A 20,757-nucleotide genomic window follows, 5' to 3' on the forward strand; every position below is an offset into this window, starting at 1 on the left:
TTTACGTTGCGCTGCCTTACTTATAATAAGTTTTCGCGTGAAACAATGCCAATATATAGACATTAGAAAACTATGTCTAAAAACATTTATTATTTAAAACGTATCTATAGTATTTTTGCCTCTTGAAAATTCGACAACTCAATAATACTCAATGTGAAATCAAAACATTCATATTCTTATTATTTTAATATATAAATCATTTTAAGAAATTTAGGTTATATTTAGCGAACCTTTTTCAGAATTATTTTATTGTAGTTATGAGTGTTATGACTATGAGTATATTTTATAATTACGTACCTCATTTCATTATACCCGCATCTGTCCATAACTCCAAACTTGCAAGATTTAGTTTTTTTTAACGTCATATTTTTCCATTATCACATAAACAGTAGCCCAAAAATATACCACCAACTATAAGTTTCTAAACAAGTGATGCAGTTTTTACTTTCTTGTGACTAAATGGTGTCCTATATGTAGAATATAGATATTCTTACAGTTACTATAATAAAACGAAGACAAACATTATGTTTCAATAATATAATTTGAATTATTTAGTACCTACATTAAATTTATTATTTAACTTATACACTATGCAGTGTAATGTCTAGTACTTAATCCAACAATTGTATTGTAAGTATACAGAATTACTGCAAATTCTGATGAAATCATTATCCCAATGATTAACGATATATTATTGTATATTGGAAATAATAATATTACTTATAATTTTATAAAGCAATTCATAATAGAGTAGATCTATTAAAAAAAGATAAATAAAAATCGATGTTTTGAATATTGTATTTGTTAAGGTAAGTACATAAACAAAAAAATTAAACATAGGTATATTATTTTATTTGTTAAGACGTATAGTATATTATTATATATAGGTATGTATATAATATAATAATAATTGGTAGCAAAAAAAGTACAAACATTTTTTTTAAATATAATAATATATTATATGATAAGTATTAAGTACACGCTATTGAATTTAATAACATAGTATAAAATATGTTTGGTAATAAAACATTTAAACAATAATTTTGATCTAGAGACTAGGACGAAATACTAACACAGACTTTATGCTCGTATTCTGTTGTCAATATACAACAGCATTATACGCGGGCGTTAAATGTAACAAGCAAACGCGTTGTAACATCGAACATCAATTATACAATACAGAAAACTAATTACACAATAACGCATCGTGCATCTATCTAATTACATATACGATGGTAAATCGTTTTGATGGTAACTTTGGTTTGTTTAACGAAAAAAACAATATATAATATATATAAAAAAAAAACTAAACTTCATAATAATAATATTATGATTACAATATATTATATTGACGGACAAGAACATTTAGTCACCGACAAGACGTATTATTATTATAATTAAAAACAATTTTGGAAAATAAAAAAAGTTAAATATGTACAGTATTATAATATTAACATAATGTCGGTATATACGTAAACTGCCTTAATTATCCAAATCTTCATATTAAAACGTCGTAATAAAACAATGCACGTGCATAACTATGCAGCTAACCCTGTTTGAACGGACCATAACATAATATAAAAATATTTATATATAATATCATAATATACCTACGTAATATTTGTATTATAAAATAATATAACATTTATAAAATACACGATAAAAATAACGATAAATACTAAATCACAATGGAATGATTAGAAAACCAACAAAGTATAAAAGTATAATACATAGTAAATTATAAGTACCTATATGTATAATATATACAGCGTAGTAATAATTTATTGCCATTTAAATTAATATAACCACAACTAATCTAATGGAAAAATATTTAGTCCATCGACTTATCATCTGGAAAAAATTGGTAACCTCGTACAATACATTAATAACTATATTATATCATTCATAATTATATAATATAACACGAGAATAGTAAAACAATGTCCCCCACCTGTGTTTAAACTTCGCGATGTATCGAAAAAAAATAAATACATCATAATGATATTGAGTGGAAGAAAATAAAAAATATATAGCATGAGTAATAAAATAGCACGAAACGACAACGAACATTATTTTGTTTCAATTGTGTAATAAATAACAATTATTATTAATATGATGTTCTTTACACATAATATATACGTTAAATATAGTATTTAAGAACATTTTAATATTTTATTAATATGTTTATCAAAAATAACGTAAATAGGTTTGTATAATATAAATATTATATTGTTATATCACACTATAATTAAATTCGAACGATTAATTACTATATTTTCTCACGAAAAAGTTAATATAATATGTTTTACTATCACCAATACTCCATGGTATTGCAGGTAGAGATGTATGGGTGTATAGATTTTGATGTATTATTTTTAACAAGTGTTTTAAATTTTTCTAAGATCACACTGAATATTGTTTTGATTTTTATTATTTTGAAAAGTATTAAGACCGGCTGTGTAAAAATGATGTTAAAAAGTCAATCACGCCATACAGAAATCCGTTAAACACAAACCCGCGGTTTTTAAGTTCCGATCGGTTTCCAATTAAAAGGTTTCGTTACACTCGACGACAATAACTCGCTGAGAATGAGTAATAATGGTACGCCATCGTCATTTATTAGGATTAAATCAACACATTTATTACAAACACAGCAAAGTGTTACACGTGCAGTAAGTATAGATAACTGAGGTATGCACTATACTTCACGCTGCGGTAGCCCGCGGTTTATTGTCGAGGAGATGATTAGTGGTTTTACGGATGTTTCACAATGCCTATACACATAGAATTCCCATAGAACATGGGACCAACACGAAATATACTAAAATAATTAGATGTAATAATTAACTGTTTATTAAACGGCCGATGTATCAAATACTGACTCGTGATTGTCACCTTAACTTGGGCGAAATGAATAAAAAAAAAATATATGTATAAATATGAAAAACGCACGTTATGTAATATAAAATACCTAAGACTAAAAAGGATGATATTATTTGACATTTTGACGATGGTAATTAATATCAATTATTATGACTATTGTTATATTATTTCATTGTAGGTACCTCGCTATTTCTTTTTATTAAAAAAAAAGTTATATCACGAAAACAACGCTATAGAGACTAAAACTTTGACTGTATTTCACGGTAAATTAATTTATCTAGAAACAAATTCACGAGGATTCTAAACACTGGCGGACGTATAATATTATAATACTAGACAGGATGGTGCAAAATACAAAAAAAGTTCTTAACATCGAAACAAATAAAATGCACAGCATTTTTCAAGCAAGAAAATCAAATCTTGAAACCATCCATATATATAATATATATTCAATTTAGATACTAGTGATTAAGGTGGGGTATTGAAGTGTTGACTAAAAAATCCATAGGACAGTGTCAGATCGCGCCGTAACCAAGACGATAACAATATAATATTATGTCTGACCAACCAAACCGATAATTATTTCGACGATTTAAAATCACATTTGAAATTTCAAACAGATCGTCCTTGAAAGTCGTTAACCGACGATCGGACTATCTATTATAATAATATATACAATTGCCTAATTTTCTCTGGAGATCATCGTTTGTACACTGATCGAATCGATCGTATAAATATTATTATATTTTAATTTATGTAATGGGTATTATAACACACGATGATGAAATCATCGAACACGTCAACTTTGTATTTTCATCGATTTATTAATTTAAAATGACATTTTAAAGGTGTACTATTTACGTATATATTAAAACTCGCTCTATATACCATAGGAACTACTGCGGTTATCCGACATTTTGTCCAGCCGGTCTGTCGAAACGTACGACGCATACGACGATCGGGAGGGAAAGGAATCTAAATATTATACAACTGCGCTCGAGTCCCGACCGAAATCTAACGCGCACCTAAATCTAAGATAACGTGATGTTTATGATAATATATTATTATTGATAAGACGGGCGTGGTTTTACCTGGCTGTTTACCGGACACGGTTTTTGAGATTTATTTTATTCGCGCCAACGTGTATACGATCGATTGGAATTTTTTTTTTAAATAATTTTTTGGTCGTTTTTCCATCGGTCACACGACGCCGACGAACGTTTATATAATAAGTATTATACGTGTACAGACACAGACCGGAATGGTAGAAACGATTCGTTTTTCGGGGCGCTAGCTCGGCGGGAGGACCGGTGCGGCGCGCGGACGCGATCACGCTCTCAACTCTTCCAGGTTGTTGTAGAACTCGACGGCGTCGTGGACGGTCGGGAAGAACTGCACTGTGCCCAGTTGCTTGGCCCGCATGTTGTCGTACACGTTACCGGACACGGCGGCCACGTACACGAGCAGGCCGGCCTCGTTGAGCTGGTCGACCAGCCGCGCGAACATGGTCAGCCCCGAGCTGTCCACGTAGTGCATGCCGGACAGGTCGAACACGACGCACTGGGCCCGGACCACTGTCTCCTTGCCGCTGTTTATCGATATGGTGATGGGGGCCAGCTGCCCGTCGTACCGGCTGAGCGCGCCGTGCACCTTGTCGCGGAACGCGTTCCGGTTGGTCACGTTCAGACTGCCGGAGTAGTGGATGATGCGGACGCGGGGCACCTCGACCGCCCGCCGGTACCTGTCCATGTCCACGTACAGGTCGGTGTCCGGTATGCGGCCCAGCACCACGATGCCGGTGCCGATCCCGCGGCTGAACACGAAGAACAGCGACACGACCACGCCGGCCAGCAGCCCGACGTCGATCTCGACCAGCACCACTGTGCAGTACGTCGCTATCCATATGGCCGCGTCCGCCTTGGACGTCCGCCACACGCGCACCACGTCCCGCACCTGCAGCAGTATGTCCTTGAGGGCCACGATCGTGATGCTGGCCAGCACGCACCTGGGCAGCGGCTGGAACAGGTGGCCGATCCACAGGACGACGGCCACCAGCAGACCGGCCGACACGATGCTGGCCATCTGGGTGCGGCCGCCGACCGTCTGCTGGGTGGCGCTGCGCGACAGCGACGCGGCGAACGGCAGGCACGAGAAGAACGAACCGAACACGTTGCCCACGCCCTGGGCCAGCAGCTCTTGGTTCGTGTCGATCGTGTACTTGAGCTTCTCCGAGAACAGCAGCGCCATGGACATGGTGATCGAGTACGCGACGATCGCGATTATCACGCTCTCGGTGATCACGCTCATCAGCAGGTTCACCGGCGGCGGTTTGAAATCGGGCAGGCCCCTCTCGATTTCGCCTATCTGCAACACAAAAACAAAATCGTCAGCATGTCGCGTCCGTTAGTGATTGGGTTAGTATCATTAGGTAAGCGTATACGACGGATATTATGAAAACTCGCTACGGGCGCAATGATGACTGTCGACTTTAATATATATTATTTGTTTAAGTACGAATCAGCATAGAACACGGGCATAGGTGTAATGTAACGGTTTTTTTTTTTCGTTGTCATGCGATTTCGTGCGCGAGTAATCGTATGTATTCGGATTGTATATAAGTGTACAATCTGGCTGGTAATATTATTATGACGATAGGAGAGTTCAGGTTTGGCAGCGAGTAATTTTAATGGCACCCGCGAGCCAGTAAGAGACCTGGTCGTGGTAAGAGTCGGTATTGGACAAATGTGGAAAAAGTGGAGTGGTCCGACACCTATACGAAGAAGGCGTTGTACACAAAGTGGATACTGTAATAAATAATTAACACTAAGTCAAGTATTAGCTTATAAACAAAGTAAGTTTTCAATCCTGCATAGATATAAACCCGTTCAATAATAAAGATATCATATCGGCACTATAAGGCTGAGTCCCCGAGGCCTCGTGAATATAAAAGCCAATGCTGATGCACCAACGAAAGAATGAGAGTTGGGGAGTTAGAGAAAGAAACATTACAGTGCGTTAGTACTGCATATAGATACAAAAAAAAAGAATTATATTCTAACTTATATAGGAGACTCGCGTTCTATACAAGCACTCTACGTGAACTATAGTACATGAACATATATTATAATCAACGTGCCTATTATCATATATTCTAATCGAGTATGGTGTGGATTCGAATTTACATTCCTAAAACACTTAATGCGATCATATAATACGCAGTGATGATTGTTGGCTATTGTTGTCGAGAATAAGGTAGATATTGTGTGTGTATGAAACTATGAAATAAAACCAGTCGATTGAATTATATTTAATTATTATCAATAAATCAATATTTTCAACAGATTAAAGGCAACAATAATAACTCTATCGTCTAGAGGTATATAGTAATAAAAATATTTTATAAAATTAACAATAGTATAGGTTATATTATTGCCTATTGGTGACTAAATAATAATCAAGGAAACAATAAAATCGCGAGGTACGAGTCGACTCGATGGAAATAAAACTTATCCGTATAACATAGAAACCTAATATATACCTGAATAATAAGATAATGCAATGTTTAAGTTTAAAATATACAGATATTAAAAATACCTACGACGTGTTACGGATATAGAATTTAACAATTTATACGAACTCGATAAAGTCGATTCAGCATAGATGTATTCAGTATAATATGCATACTTACATACCTAGTAGTGTATTCTATTCGTTTCGATTTTAAACTCTTAATGATTTATTTATGATTTATCTCATAACAGTATCATTATCAAAATCAGACATTCCTCGTCACAACTTCACGAACGTAAAAAAAGCTATATAAAACTAATCTCGCGAGTTAGCATATAAACGTAAGTCTATGCGTTACTAATTCAAAGCTATATGCAGCATTACAGCACAAGGTCAAATTATTGTGTTGTATCATAACAATTGATACTTAAATATTAAGACAAACTGTCAATTAATTTAATAATCACGACATTTCCTAAAAAGTAAAATTAATGGAATGTAGTATATTTTTTATCAAATAACTCATTATATTTTTTTTTTAATGGCTAATTTCAAAAACTTACATTAATTCTATTCAATTAAAATAAATATCATACAAATAAACATATTTAACCTATCAACCTAACCTAATGAAATATCTGAATAATGTAAATTCGTGTATAGAACTACATATATCTTGTCTATAATAATATCATTAAAACTAAGTGTAATTTTTGTCTGAGTGTATATAATAATATTGATAAATACGAAAACAACATTTTATTTTAATAATAAATACATATTAATACATCACTGATTGCTTCGCAATATTGACAATAGAGTAGGGACGTAAACCACTTCGAGATAAAAAGAAGAAAAAAACATGACAACAAACCATATTCAACTCGTTTACACGACTAATAATAATAATAATAGTCCTAAGAGGGCATTTTCAAGTAGGTACTTATAATACTGAAACCTAGTGTCGTAGTTCTAGACAACGATTAAGTAATACGCCTAACCACTACAGCGGGTACACTAATCCATTTTCCCTATTCCGTTCATCTGATATATTTGTAACGAGTAATGCATTAACTAACGTAAAATACTATAATGTTTTTGAAAATATTTTTTATATAATTTTAAGCTGGTAAAAAACACTTTTCTAACTAATTATAGTGTTAATATTTTATATTGCTATCATATTTTATCATTTTTTTTATTGTCTTGAAGACAACATACATTTTTAATTATTTATTTTTTGGATTTCTTATATGTATAGAAAACCGAATTTTGGACGAGTAGTTATTATATAAATTATAAGTAATTAAAGTTTAGAAAATCAATGTGGAGTGATTTAGATGTATTTCACAAAATGTCGCTTCTCTGATCAACTAAACTTAAAATACCTATAACTAATAAGCTACTTGTCCAAAATTTAATTTTTATAGACCAAAAAACTGAATAATATTTTATTTAGAAAAATGAAGTTAAAAATATATGTTATCATTCAGATGAGTAAAAAAATTAAAAATTATAATAGCAAAAATATTATTTTGTAACGACTTTAAATTATGTAAAATATATAATATGTATATATTTAAGATATGTTTGAAAACGTTAGTAATTTTTGCAATAATGAATATCACACATTAAATTGATCACCCTATATATAAATATAAAATAAACAAAAAAAAAATATGAATACCTACAGATGATTATGTTATGGCCGACAATCATATAATTATGACCCCGAGCAAACAACTCGTGAATCACGTCGATCGCGCATGCCATTAGATCTACAGTGGTGGCCCCTCAGCAATCAAAGATAACAAAACATGTTGATACTCATCAGAAAAATGAATGAGTAAAATTAAGTAATTCATATGTAGTTACATTAACTATTTATTAAGTACACAGCGCTGAGTAACATTTTAAATAGCATATTTGAGAAAAATCAATTGACATAACATATAATGTAAATAAGTGAAAAAAATGTTTGAATCAATAGTTACTTTAAAAGCATAAAATAAATTAAATATATAATATTAATTTTATTTGATGTGCTGCTTATAAAATGCAAGCAAAGTAAATCACCACACGAGTGTACGATATGCTTTTGTTGTATAATGGTGGGCCGGAGTGTGGAAGAAATGCTCCCGCGGTTCTTTGTAAAAACATTTAGGTAGTGGTCTACGTAAAACATGCTTTTAATAGTTGTCTCGTGATAAAAAAAATGTTCATGACGTCACTCGTATAGCGAGTGTTTATTCAATTCGAAACAAACTATTAATCAAATATATGTGTATGCAACACTGGAAGCGTGGCCGTAACTCGGAGGGGGTTGAATCCTTCCCCACATCAACTAGAGTTTAATGCAGGCTAGAAGAGTGTTTTATCTACGAGTTACGCAATCGTGTATTTTCTATTCCTGTCATGTTTCGTATTATTAAATTATCTATATCGTCTATGTTTCTACGCATAGTGCATTGGCGTGTTGCCACGTCAGAATCGAATAAACTTGTGTTGTTATCTATCGCTTTTTTCACCAGACGTTGCAGGACAGTGGCATATTATTATTATTCAATTTAAACGCTATAGCGGCAAAAACGATACTTATAATGTGGTTTGGTTCAATACGTAAAAAAATGCCAAACACAATTTTATTGAAAACTTATGAGAAAATCGAAAAAATTTGAACAAAAATTTAAATAATAATATTTAAAATATCAACAAACAAAACTCGCTGTCTCAAATACGTAACATAATCACCAATGTCATAATATCAATCTCTCATTTGGTAATCGTTCTACTCTCTTTGGCGCATCATGTATTTACTTTACTCGTAACATTTTTAAAATGCATCACTTTAACAATAAAACGTTTGGAATTTGTAGCTACTGAACTCAGTATTTTATGTTAGATGTACCTACTCGTGCATTTAACGCGTGTTTTGAATACTATTTCCGTTTTCGTCCACTGAATTAAGTTAAGTTATTGCCTTCGAAGTTCAAGTATAGAAACAGTGGATGTACATCATTCATTGTAAATTCGATTACGAAATAAACTTCTAGAGTGTACAGTTATGAAAAAACCTAGTCAAAAAGTCCAAATGGTACGAGTATAAAACAAATAATTAAGGCCACTCGTAATATATCTAATATATATTTTTTTTATGAGTTTTTAATTATAATATATATTATATAATACGTGTCCCGCCTAATATTTGGTCGTTAATATTGATGTCCCGCGGCCGGCCACTGCTACATCTCTCAGATTCTCCTCATCAGACTAAATACGTTCAACACTAAGTAATTTAATGATTTAGGTTTAAGCCGATATCGTGTCCCTAACCTCTAGTGCAAATAAGCGTAACAGTGAACACACTCACCAGTTTGATTTGATAGTCTTCCGAGAACGTGGTGAACTGAAAAAGCGCCGTCCCAATGACGATCGTGATGAGCTCGATGGGCACAGGCATGAACAGCCGCTTGTTGATGAAGGCTTTCAGGTGCATATTGTAGGATAGCAGCAGGACGACGGTGATGATGGATACGGTGATCGTGGCGAAGTTGACGTCCCGGATCCGGTTGGCGATGTCGTAGTAGGTGAGAACGATTTGAAACAGCCCGTTGTGATTCTCGATCTTGACGCCCAACAACTCCTTCATCTGGGACGTGACCACGTGGACAGCCGCGCCGGCCGTGAACCCGCTGACCAGTGTCTCGGACAGTATCGTGCACACGACGCCCAGCCGAAACACGTACATGAGTATCTGTATGAGGCCGACCATCAGAGTGACGGCCGTGGCCACCTCGATGGACGTGTACACGGCGGCCGCGTTGTGCGGCTGCAGCGATACCGCCGGGTCAGCGAACGTGCCAGCGGTGGGATCCGCGTCCACGTTAGCGTTGATGTAATTGGCGTTGTTGGCATTGGCGTTGGCGTACGTGCTTACCACTTTGCCGGTCATCAGGCAAACGACCGAGAACGATCCCATCGAAACGTGCTTGGACGTGCCCAGCAGACTGTAAACGATGACGGGCATGATGGCCATGTAGAGTCCAACGGTCGGGTCTACGTTGCCGAGCATAGCGTACGCCATGCCCTGCGGTATGTTCAGCACGGCCACCGTGAACCCGGCCACAAAGTCCTTGAAGAAATCTTCGGACCAGTTGTAGTTGGTGAACAGCCAATCGATTGCCGGCACCACCGTTTTCACGTCCGACCAATTCAGCTTGGCCACTTTTTTCCGCTTGACCGTCGTCTCCAGCTCCACGTTCGGGTTGCCATCGTGCAGGTCGTCCAGCTGGTATACCGGCCGCTTCACGTTTATGACCACTGAACCGCTCATTTTGCCCATGACTCGGCTGTAGCTACGCGATCACATCAAAAAAGTTTTAATTAATATCGATTATAACATTATAAGACGGTAACGACGTAATATTTTGTCACGACTTTGTTATTTAAAAATATTAGGGGGCTTAACCCCCGCAAACAGAGGGCCACCCCCTTTGTAACTCGCAATTTATTATCTATTTTATTAAAATATTTAAAAATAGTATATGATGTGAAAAATAAATGAATATACAAAACTTTTTAAAATAATAGGCATTTTTCAGTATTAAATTAATAATAATTATTATTTATTTTTTAGTTGTCACGGTTATTACTTATTACATTATTTAGAAGATAAAATTTACAAAACTTGTTTATATAATAGAAAGAAAAACCATATCATGTAATCATATCGTGTTTGGGTGTCATACAAATTGGAAGTAAAGATCTCTGAGCATACCACTATATTAGGTACAACCACCCAAGATTTTGAAATTGAAAAAATAGTTGATAACCACTACATAACCATAAGTACTGTAAATTACTGTTGTCGAGCACGGTACTAAAGTTTAAAACTAATTCGTCGATTTTCACTTTTCAGTCAACAGCGTATAACCTAACGTATCTAATCTATTTATAATGCGAATAATGCAATAGTTTACCAATACGATACATTTGTGTTCGATTCGTTTATTAGACACATGCGTAATAAGAATAAAAGTACGTAAGTCGAACAACAACTTGATGATTATACAGACAGGTCCGAGTGTAAAATAAAATAAATACGTACATAGTAATAATTACGTCATTGTGGAGCAATTTTCATAAATTTTAATTTTCAACAGTAATATAAAATGATAACGCGATACAATAAATTGATTTATTGTTGGATTTCTACACTGGTTTCACCTACTACAAAAACATTTGCTGTATAATGGAGTTATATAATATTTTATTAAGTAACAGATCTTATAATATAATTATCATTATTAATTAGGCGTAGTATTATAATATATGTCCTACAAATCTGCAGCGATAGTATATTCGACTAGTATACATCATGTCCAAATGAATCCATCTACACGTCAATTACAAATTTTGAAAATTAATATATAATCATTTTCTATACAGCTAGACATATCATATGTATTCAAATAAATGCTCTGTATCGACGTGTCGTTATTGAAATAATATTATCGTCACAAATGAAATTTTTACTTTCTTATCGACGGTGTAGTAATTTTCTGGTACCTATATCAAAAGTCCAAATGTACATTATCCACAAGTTTGCCACACTTTTAGTTAGAATATTTGTATTGGATTTAAACTAGGTCAAAGTAGGTTAAAGTTTTCGTCGCTATACATCAGACGGATAATATTATTCTGTATATTGACATCGACAAAACAAAATATCGATTTGTACACACTCGCTCCTTTTTTGTGCACTGCAGTAACTATACTATATAACTACACTCGTAAACGTATAACATGGTAAATCAATTTTGTTTTCAATCTTCAAAATTCGACAGTTCCTGCACGTAAGTGTATCTGCACACTAGTTCATTACCACAGCGTAAACAATAATTTAAAACAGCTTTCAAAACATTTATCACACACCAGCACTTCTTCTCCTATTTTGTGCACTATAAAATATACATGCATACATGCATATATATATATATTTATATATGAAATATGATATATCAATAGATCACAGATACGTCGGTTCTTTATAAATAAAAGTATATCTTAGACGATGCGAGTATTCAGTAAATCATCTGCAAAACGTAGTGTATCTAGTACAAAGAAATATTACGAAAAACATAAACGGCCGACACGATAAATAATAATAATGTTGTTTTTATCATAGCGCGCAAAAATAATATAATACCTGATTTTATCATTGTACTTTTTTCTTATTACATTAAAAAATATAATTAAGAAATGTATATTTTATTTTTTAATCAACTACCACCGACGAACCTTCACCGATATACACACACCTTTCAGACGCTTTGACTAAAAACTTAAGGTCATTATAATAACATAACAATATGATGCTAAATCATAAATGTATTAAGAAAACCTCCGCCAATTATTAATTATTCTGATATTGATGGTAAGAAACTTTCACTTTTTCCTTGACAAAAACAAAAACAGTCGCAAACGTTTTATTTTTTCCCTCGTACTGTAAACACACACACATAATAGCTATATTACTTTGTTTTAATATTCAGAAGCCATTTATCTCGTCTATAATATTATGAAGATATGATGATTGTGTCATCGTCAATTTAAAATATTCTTAAATGGATGACGTAATAGTTTTCATTTATTCTCGAGCGCTTTCCCTCGAGGGTAGAGTAAACTTATAGGTATAAACGTATAGTAAATCTCACGTACTAAGGGGATTAAAAAGTTCATGATTCCTGGTAATTTTATTTGGTTATGTGATATGTTATAGAGGGTTGGAAAAGAAGACTATGCATTTTTTTTAACTTGACAGTCAAAAAAAATATAACCCGAACTCGACGATTTTATATACTCATATTTGTAATTTGTACGTATACACCTATTAATTTTAAAAAATGTAGAAAATGAGAGAAATTTAATTCAATAAAATCTATTCCATGATGTATAGATTTCAAATTTTTAAATATATATGTTTATTTTTTGCATATTTTATAAAAATTTAAATAAAAAAAATACTAATAACTAGATAATAACAGTAAATTATAATATATATACCGAGAATGTATATTGCAAATAGTATATACATATTGGTATTGCGAATTTTTTCTCAGTAAATAGTAAAATACTTGAATTGATAATATTATAACATATTGTTAACATTTTAAAAATGTATGCTTAAAGCATAAACAATTTTCTCGTTATTTTATACTAATAACTAGTTGACTAGAAAAAATATATTAGGAGGTACGTATTTAAAATTGGCTGTTAAACTGGAAAATGCAAAAACCTCATTTTTAAATATCCATTTGTACATCACTGCGCTTATTTTAGAAGGACTGATGCGCATCAAACTATAATTTATTTATCTTAATCGTGGTTATAACCCGGTGTAAAATATTAGGTGTATAAATAACAATGATATTTATGCTAAAACTACACAGTAAAACTGTACGCATAGTTTCAAAAATAAAATATTTTGATTAAAAACCAATAACTAAATAATAATTGATATTATAATAATAGTAATAACGCAGTGGTAAATTGATCTGGAATAACGTTTTCAATAGTTAAAAATATTTGTGAAGAAATCAACTCTGTGCATATACAAGTATTAATGGCGGATAAGACTCACAACTACGACCACAGCTATAAAATAATTGGGCGTAATAATTATGAATCTTATAGAAGAAATATTTTTCAACGTACAATTCCTCATTATAAATAAATTATAATCAGTCATATTTAATAATTTACAACCACCATCGCTCAAAACTACGTTAAAAAAAAGTTATTCAGAACTATAAAGCTCCATCAAACTAATAGTAGAAAAAAAAATAAACATACCCAAAACAATCCAAACAATCATATTTATTAGTTGTTAAAATAACTTGTCTTCTATCAACTCAAAACGTAAATCATTAACACAAAACAGTTCTGTTAAATTTTATTTCTAACAACCGTAAACCGTCACGACGGTTTTGGAAAAAAAATACAAGTATCTAATTAATTAAACGAAATATTCTAAAAAAATTAAAATAAATTTGATGTTGACGAAATTATGCACTCAAAATTAAATCATTTGTAATAAACATCACTGCACATTTTCATTTTAGTGAATCATATCTCCGCGCGAATGAAATTAAAAGACAAACGTCTTTCATTAGGCGACCGATGCGAATGAAGGCCTGCGATTGATAAAATAATCATTAAAATATAGATCGTGATTTATGTTGATCATAAAAAAGATTGGGTACAAACTGCAGCAAAAAAACAACGATTATACAAAAATTGATCGATTTAAAATATATTGCAATCAATCTTATTATATTGGTAAAACGTAGTTATAAATATTATCAAGTAAATACCTATATAATATAAACGTTCGACCGACAATTTTATCGAATGTAGTGAAAACTTAACTAACATTAAAAAATGTGTACGAAAACTTCAAAAACCATAAATGTATAATTACTGAATTGCAACATTATGATATTTATTACACGTGTAAACAAGTGTTCAAAACTGCAAACTTATGACATACAATTTTTCATAGAGCATATGTGTATGTAGTTCACATGCGATAATGCGATAAATTATATTTGTAGACGACAATAATTAGGGAATAATATAAATGCGATACGATAATATAATAATATGTTATAGCAGCACGAAATAAACAGAAATATTACTTAAAAATTGGAAAATATTAAATTAATACGTAAAAAATTTAAAAAAATTATATTTACAATTAAAAAAGAAAGGATTCGTTAAAAACTGCTTAATCAAATTTTTTCATATGTTATATTAATTTCTTATTTTTTTTTTTACCATTTTATTATTTTATACACCATTATTATAAATGTAAGAGCGATCTAACAATCGCCCTACCCACTCAAATAGACCACTGTATGAAATTATATACAATATGCATATTATTACACAGGTACTTACACGAGACAAATAAACTATTTGAATACACTCGGTGAGTAATTAAAAACACTTGGCTATACTGTAGAATTATAACATCAACAGTATCAATGCTATCATATAAATAAGGCTACTGTTTAGGCTAGTACGCATGATTATAATATTTTTCTATACGTACCTATGTGTATTTGAATAATAATAATATGTAATCCCAATTTATACACATACGCATTCTGGGGTACCCATATTAAAACGACATTATACAAAACAAGAATTACCTACCTACTACAACAAGTCTCAGTAATAATCCTTGTAATATTTTTTTTTTGTTTTGATAATTCTATAAATATGTATTAATAATAATATATTATCTCCGACGCATATATGCATATAACACAATAGTTAATTGCACAGGTAATATTCTTTTATTCACCATGGTTTAAATTATCGTGTTTTCAAGACGGTGTGAAACCTACTATTTTAATAATTCAAACATTCAATGTATATATATAATTCTACATAATTATGTTATATTTTTAACTCTACACCATTTGCAAAACAAAAAAATGTTTTAAATTTAAAACGTGTAAAGCATTATACTGTGTTTACTGATTACTTTGAAAATAATAACATAAACCATAAGAACAGATTATAGGGTTGTATCTACACATAATATAATAACGTCTGAAGATAAAAGTACTTAATGTTTTTTTTCGAAACTTATCGAAAAATGAAAATACTTAAATTCTTTTAAAATTCGAAAACAATAAGTATTTTAATATTTATTTTCAATAATATAATAATGTACGTATACATATGTAGGTATACTGGAAATCATTTTAACACGTTCTTGATATATTTTATCGTGACAATTCTTTCATAATAATTAATAAGTCATAAATTAGTACCTATAAATATTGTTATTGTTCAAATTAATTTAATTTTAATTTTTCGGTTTGTATTCTATTAATACACACACACACACACACACACACACACACACACACACACACACACACACACACACACACACACACACATACGCGCGCATATATGATTAGCTCATGACAAATTAAACGAAAGCAATTAATAAGTATTTTAAATACTATGTGTCAATTATTGTCAAACTTGACACATGTCCAGAACATAATATAACTTATGAGTTGCGATAAAATCGCATTTGTTTGATTGCCAAAAAAACAATAAATAATTAGGTATTATTAGGTATTAGGTATTTTATCATAAAACATTAAGCAATTTTTACAATAATTTTTTTTTCAAATATACATTATATTAAATAAATAAATTGTAAAAAAAATAAATAACATGACCGTTGGTGAGAGACTTTCGAATTTAATTAAGAAATCTGAAATATTTTGGAAAAAATACGTATAGATAGGTTACATCAATATTATTTATTTTCATTTACCAAATCATAAAAAATTTAATATTAAACTAAATAATCTTAACATTGTGATAAAATTAATTTACAAAAAAAATAATAGTCTATACACCTTTTATTCAAATATCGACATTTTAATCATACGGTTAAGTAAAAAGTTTATCTTTTATATTAAGTACTAAGCTCTAAAATATTAAATATACTATAAATTATAATATACTTTCAAATTTATATTTCGAATAGATACAAGAGGTAATATAATGTAAATCAATGTAATTACTTATATTAAATTTAAATTAAATATTTAATAATTAAGTATATTCCTAGATAAGTAAGTACCACCTACAATAAAAAAGACAATTTTTTTAAGAATTAAGATAAAATAAAACAGAACTTTTTGAATACCTAATGAAACTCCACAAATCTTTTATTTGTGTACAAGCACACTGGACTAATTTGTTAGATATAACTACTTAATTATTGTTGAAATATAGTAGATATTTAATTTCAATCAGGGCTTCAAAACATTATTTGTAACGTTATAACAAAAAAAAAAATAAAAACAATAAACAAGATCAGCAAACGAAAAATGAATATCATTAAACATATTATATCATTAATCATAATAAAAGATTAACAATAAACAAAAAACATATTTGTAACATAAACAATTTAATAAAATTATTCGATTTTATTTTTAGAATTAATCTAATAACCTGGCTTGCAAATTCTATTAGTTTTGTAGTTCTTACGTGTTTCATTATAACATAAATGACAATATAATTTAGAAAAAAAATGTATAATGTATTTATAAGTTATAACGTTAAAAAAAACAAAAATTAAATAATGTTAAACGGAAAATATCAAATAACGTTTGAACGTACAATAACGTTTAACATTAAAATGTTATAACGTTAAAATAACCGAAAACGGAAAATTGATATATTTTTTTAAATTTAAGCCCTGATTTCAATTTGTACAATAAATTACCTACCCTTACATAAACAAAAACTAATTTCATACAGAAATCATTAAAATATAATATTATGTACTCGTACATTTATAATTAGTGATCATCAAAAGAAAAAAAAATTAATACATTTGATAACATATTATATAAAAATTAGAAAAACAGTAAGGTAACGATAAAAAAATAGTAAGAAATCTGCATTCGTTTTCTTAAAACAAAATTTTGACCATTTTTAGATTTTTTAGCCTATAACCGTTTTCAAGTACAACACAACTAAACTCTAACATCGCTTTAAAAATTATAGTAATCTGCTTTATAGTTCTACACAATAAGATTATATTATCAATTGTAATGAGTAATTTTTATACTTAAATTAAAAATATATTATGAAAAGTAGGTAAATTAAGATATAGCGTTAAAAAAAAATAGCTTTTAAAATTGAATGATTTTTGTTTTGAAACTAATATTCTTATTTTTTGAATTAAAACTGGTTAGAATTATCATTACTTACTAAAGAAATAATTAAATTCCATACAATTATATTTCTACATTTTTTACAGAATTCTAGTGCACCAATAATATGGGATTAATAAAATAAATATGTACACATATTTTTATTTTTATTAAATTATAGAATATATTATTATTATAATAAATAACATTTTTTAAACAAAATTGTCAATAATTAACTTTTAACTAATTATATTATATTGCATTGCTCTTTAAGGTCAGTGAATCAGCACAAGGCATCAACAATAATAATTATAATCAAATTCTTGTAATAAATTATCACAGTAGGATCGCATTGTGTTTGTTACACTTATTAATTTACATTGAGTCTATTCAAAAACAAAAACCTGCGGCGAACTCTAATATTTGAAAACTTTTAATTATTTTATCTATATATAATAACTAATGAGCATATAAGAGTCAAGCGTGACTTATATTGGCTGAAATTCTCTCTGGATAACCTTTGGTTGCTCTGTACTCGTACCATTATTATTTATTTAAAGATAAATATTATTTTTCACAAGTATTTTAATATAAACAAGGATATTATAAATTTATAAGTACCTATAACTGCTTTATTATTGTAAAAAAAAAAAATGATACGAGTTCAAACAACCATTCGCTACTACTATTAAAAAATACTTCGACTAATTAATTTTTAATAATTGTAAATAATGTATATTACTTATTATAATATAATACAGTAATTATTGAACAATCCCTTCGTAATTTGATAAATGAGTATTTACTATTTTATAAATATTGTTTGAGCTGAGACAGCAAACATTTGAAAACTTTATTAAGATACACAACGCTTGATTTTGCAGAAATTTCTATTTTTTAAATTTGTCTGAACATTATAATTTAACTTCAGCTTGTACAGTTTGTACACATTAATATTCTTTGGATTAATTATTCAAAATTTTGAGTATGTAGTATAAATTTAAAATGTATACAGTGGCTTGTAGTGAATGTTTTAAAAAAATTCATTTTTTATTATTTTATTAATTATATTAGTTTAATTGTTGTAAAAAGAATCTAAAATATATACTTTTCAAAATTCTTACAATTTAAAGTCAAATAATCATTCAAATTTTAACTATAAACGATAACATATGGACAACAGCTTAATATGTATGCAGTACAAAAAAATATACATTTTAGCCTGTTCTGATGTATTCCTAATTTCTATATACATATAAAACCTATATGCATTATATACAATAGGTACATGAAATATATTCAATGAACAAATAATATTAATATATTTTTCAATATTTGTAAATGACTATGAATTATTTTTACTCCTAATCAAATTTCAAGTACCTATGCCTATATTTCATGAAAATGAGTAAGTATATAATATATAGATATTTAGTATGTTAAAATATAGCTATAGTTATTCAAAATACCCATATATTACGATAATGACTAATATAAAAGTAAAATTTTACTTATATAAAGCAAAATATATGAATTAACATAATATAAACATACTATTATAATAAAGTGAATTATAAAATACTTTTGGTTTATAAATAACAAAAATTCTCAAGATGACAAAATAGTAGTTGCAAGTGAAGAGTTCGCGAAATACAGTAAACAGATGCAAACATACCTAATACAGTAATACGTATATACAACATTTTTATTACTAGTTTTAACTATTTCCACGAAGTAATAACTTTACTTTTCATTTTTAACATGAAGTAGTTTACGTCAAAACTAAAATTACACATGCAAATTTCAATAATATTAATAATAAAACATTTACTATTTAATTGTACAAAACGACTTGGAAATTTTACTACAAGCAAAAAAATTGTTAAACCAAATACTACGACATTTTATACTTCAGAGTTATAAAAATGTGATAATTTAATAGTTATTAATAATAATATTGTTTACGAGTAATAAATGTTTAATATGTATAGTGTATCTCACTTCAAGCATTTCATAAAGCGATGGTTCTAATTTAGTTTTATTATTACACTCGGTCGCTATTGTAATATTGTCACTTCAATTAATTAAAACTATTTAAGTTAGTTTAAGTTATTATATTTAATTAATACATTCAACATTGTATATTATATTCATAACAACCAAAAACAAATCATTAATTTAATCGAAAATATAATAATAAATTATGCGTGAAAACTTAATGATAAAACATGCATTTAATTATTGAAACTAAATCATCGATTACCAATAGAATTAGAATATATAACTTATAGATTAAGAGTAATAAGACAAAATTTTTTTTGTATACTTTCAATGTTCCGAAATGTAAATTTCACAAGTTACCACTATAGACTATAACTAAATAATTAATGAAACAAAATTATAAAGGAGGATATTATTTAAATACCTATACATCAAATACTTTCGTTTTATAACAGTTATTTGTAACTAAAATTGTATTATAATTTAAATATCTATATAATATCGTAAGATAGTGGATTATTTATAATATACGATAAAACCAAAAATATCAACTTTAGCATCTATACATTACATATATATTATATGTGCTCATTACATCATG

The 20,757-nt window shown here is 29.7% G+C and overlaps 1 protein-coding gene across 11 annotated transcripts in view; it reads right to left on the minus strand.

The window, feature by feature from the left end:
• Positions 1–830: 830 nt before the first annotated feature.
• LOC132930762 (prestin) overlaps positions 831–20,757 on the minus strand; it is a 57,959-nt gene continuing 38,032 nt past the window's right edge. For 10 of the 11 annotated variants that reach the window (XM_060996802.1, XM_060996799.1, XM_060996797.1 and 7 more), the window contains 2 exons: positions 9,764–10,748; positions 831–5,247 (listed from right to left, as the gene is read on the minus strand). In XM_060996802.1, coding sequence (XP_060852785.1) covers positions 4,213–5,247; positions 9,764–10,748 — 2,020 coding nt within the window. In that variant the 3' untranslated portion in view covers positions 831–4,212. Of the gene's footprint in view, positions 5,248–9,763; positions 10,749–14,247; positions 14,573–20,757 lie in introns of those variants that run through there. The other variant, XM_060996805.1, reaches the window with a different exon arrangement.

The sequence above is a fragment of the Rhopalosiphum padi genome, chromosome 4, assembly GCF_020882245.1.
Source record: "Rhopalosiphum padi isolate XX-2018 chromosome 4, ASM2088224v1, whole genome shotgun sequence".
In the NCBI taxonomy this organism is placed as follows: domain Eukaryota; kingdom Metazoa; phylum Arthropoda; class Insecta; order Hemiptera; family Aphididae; genus Rhopalosiphum; species Rhopalosiphum padi.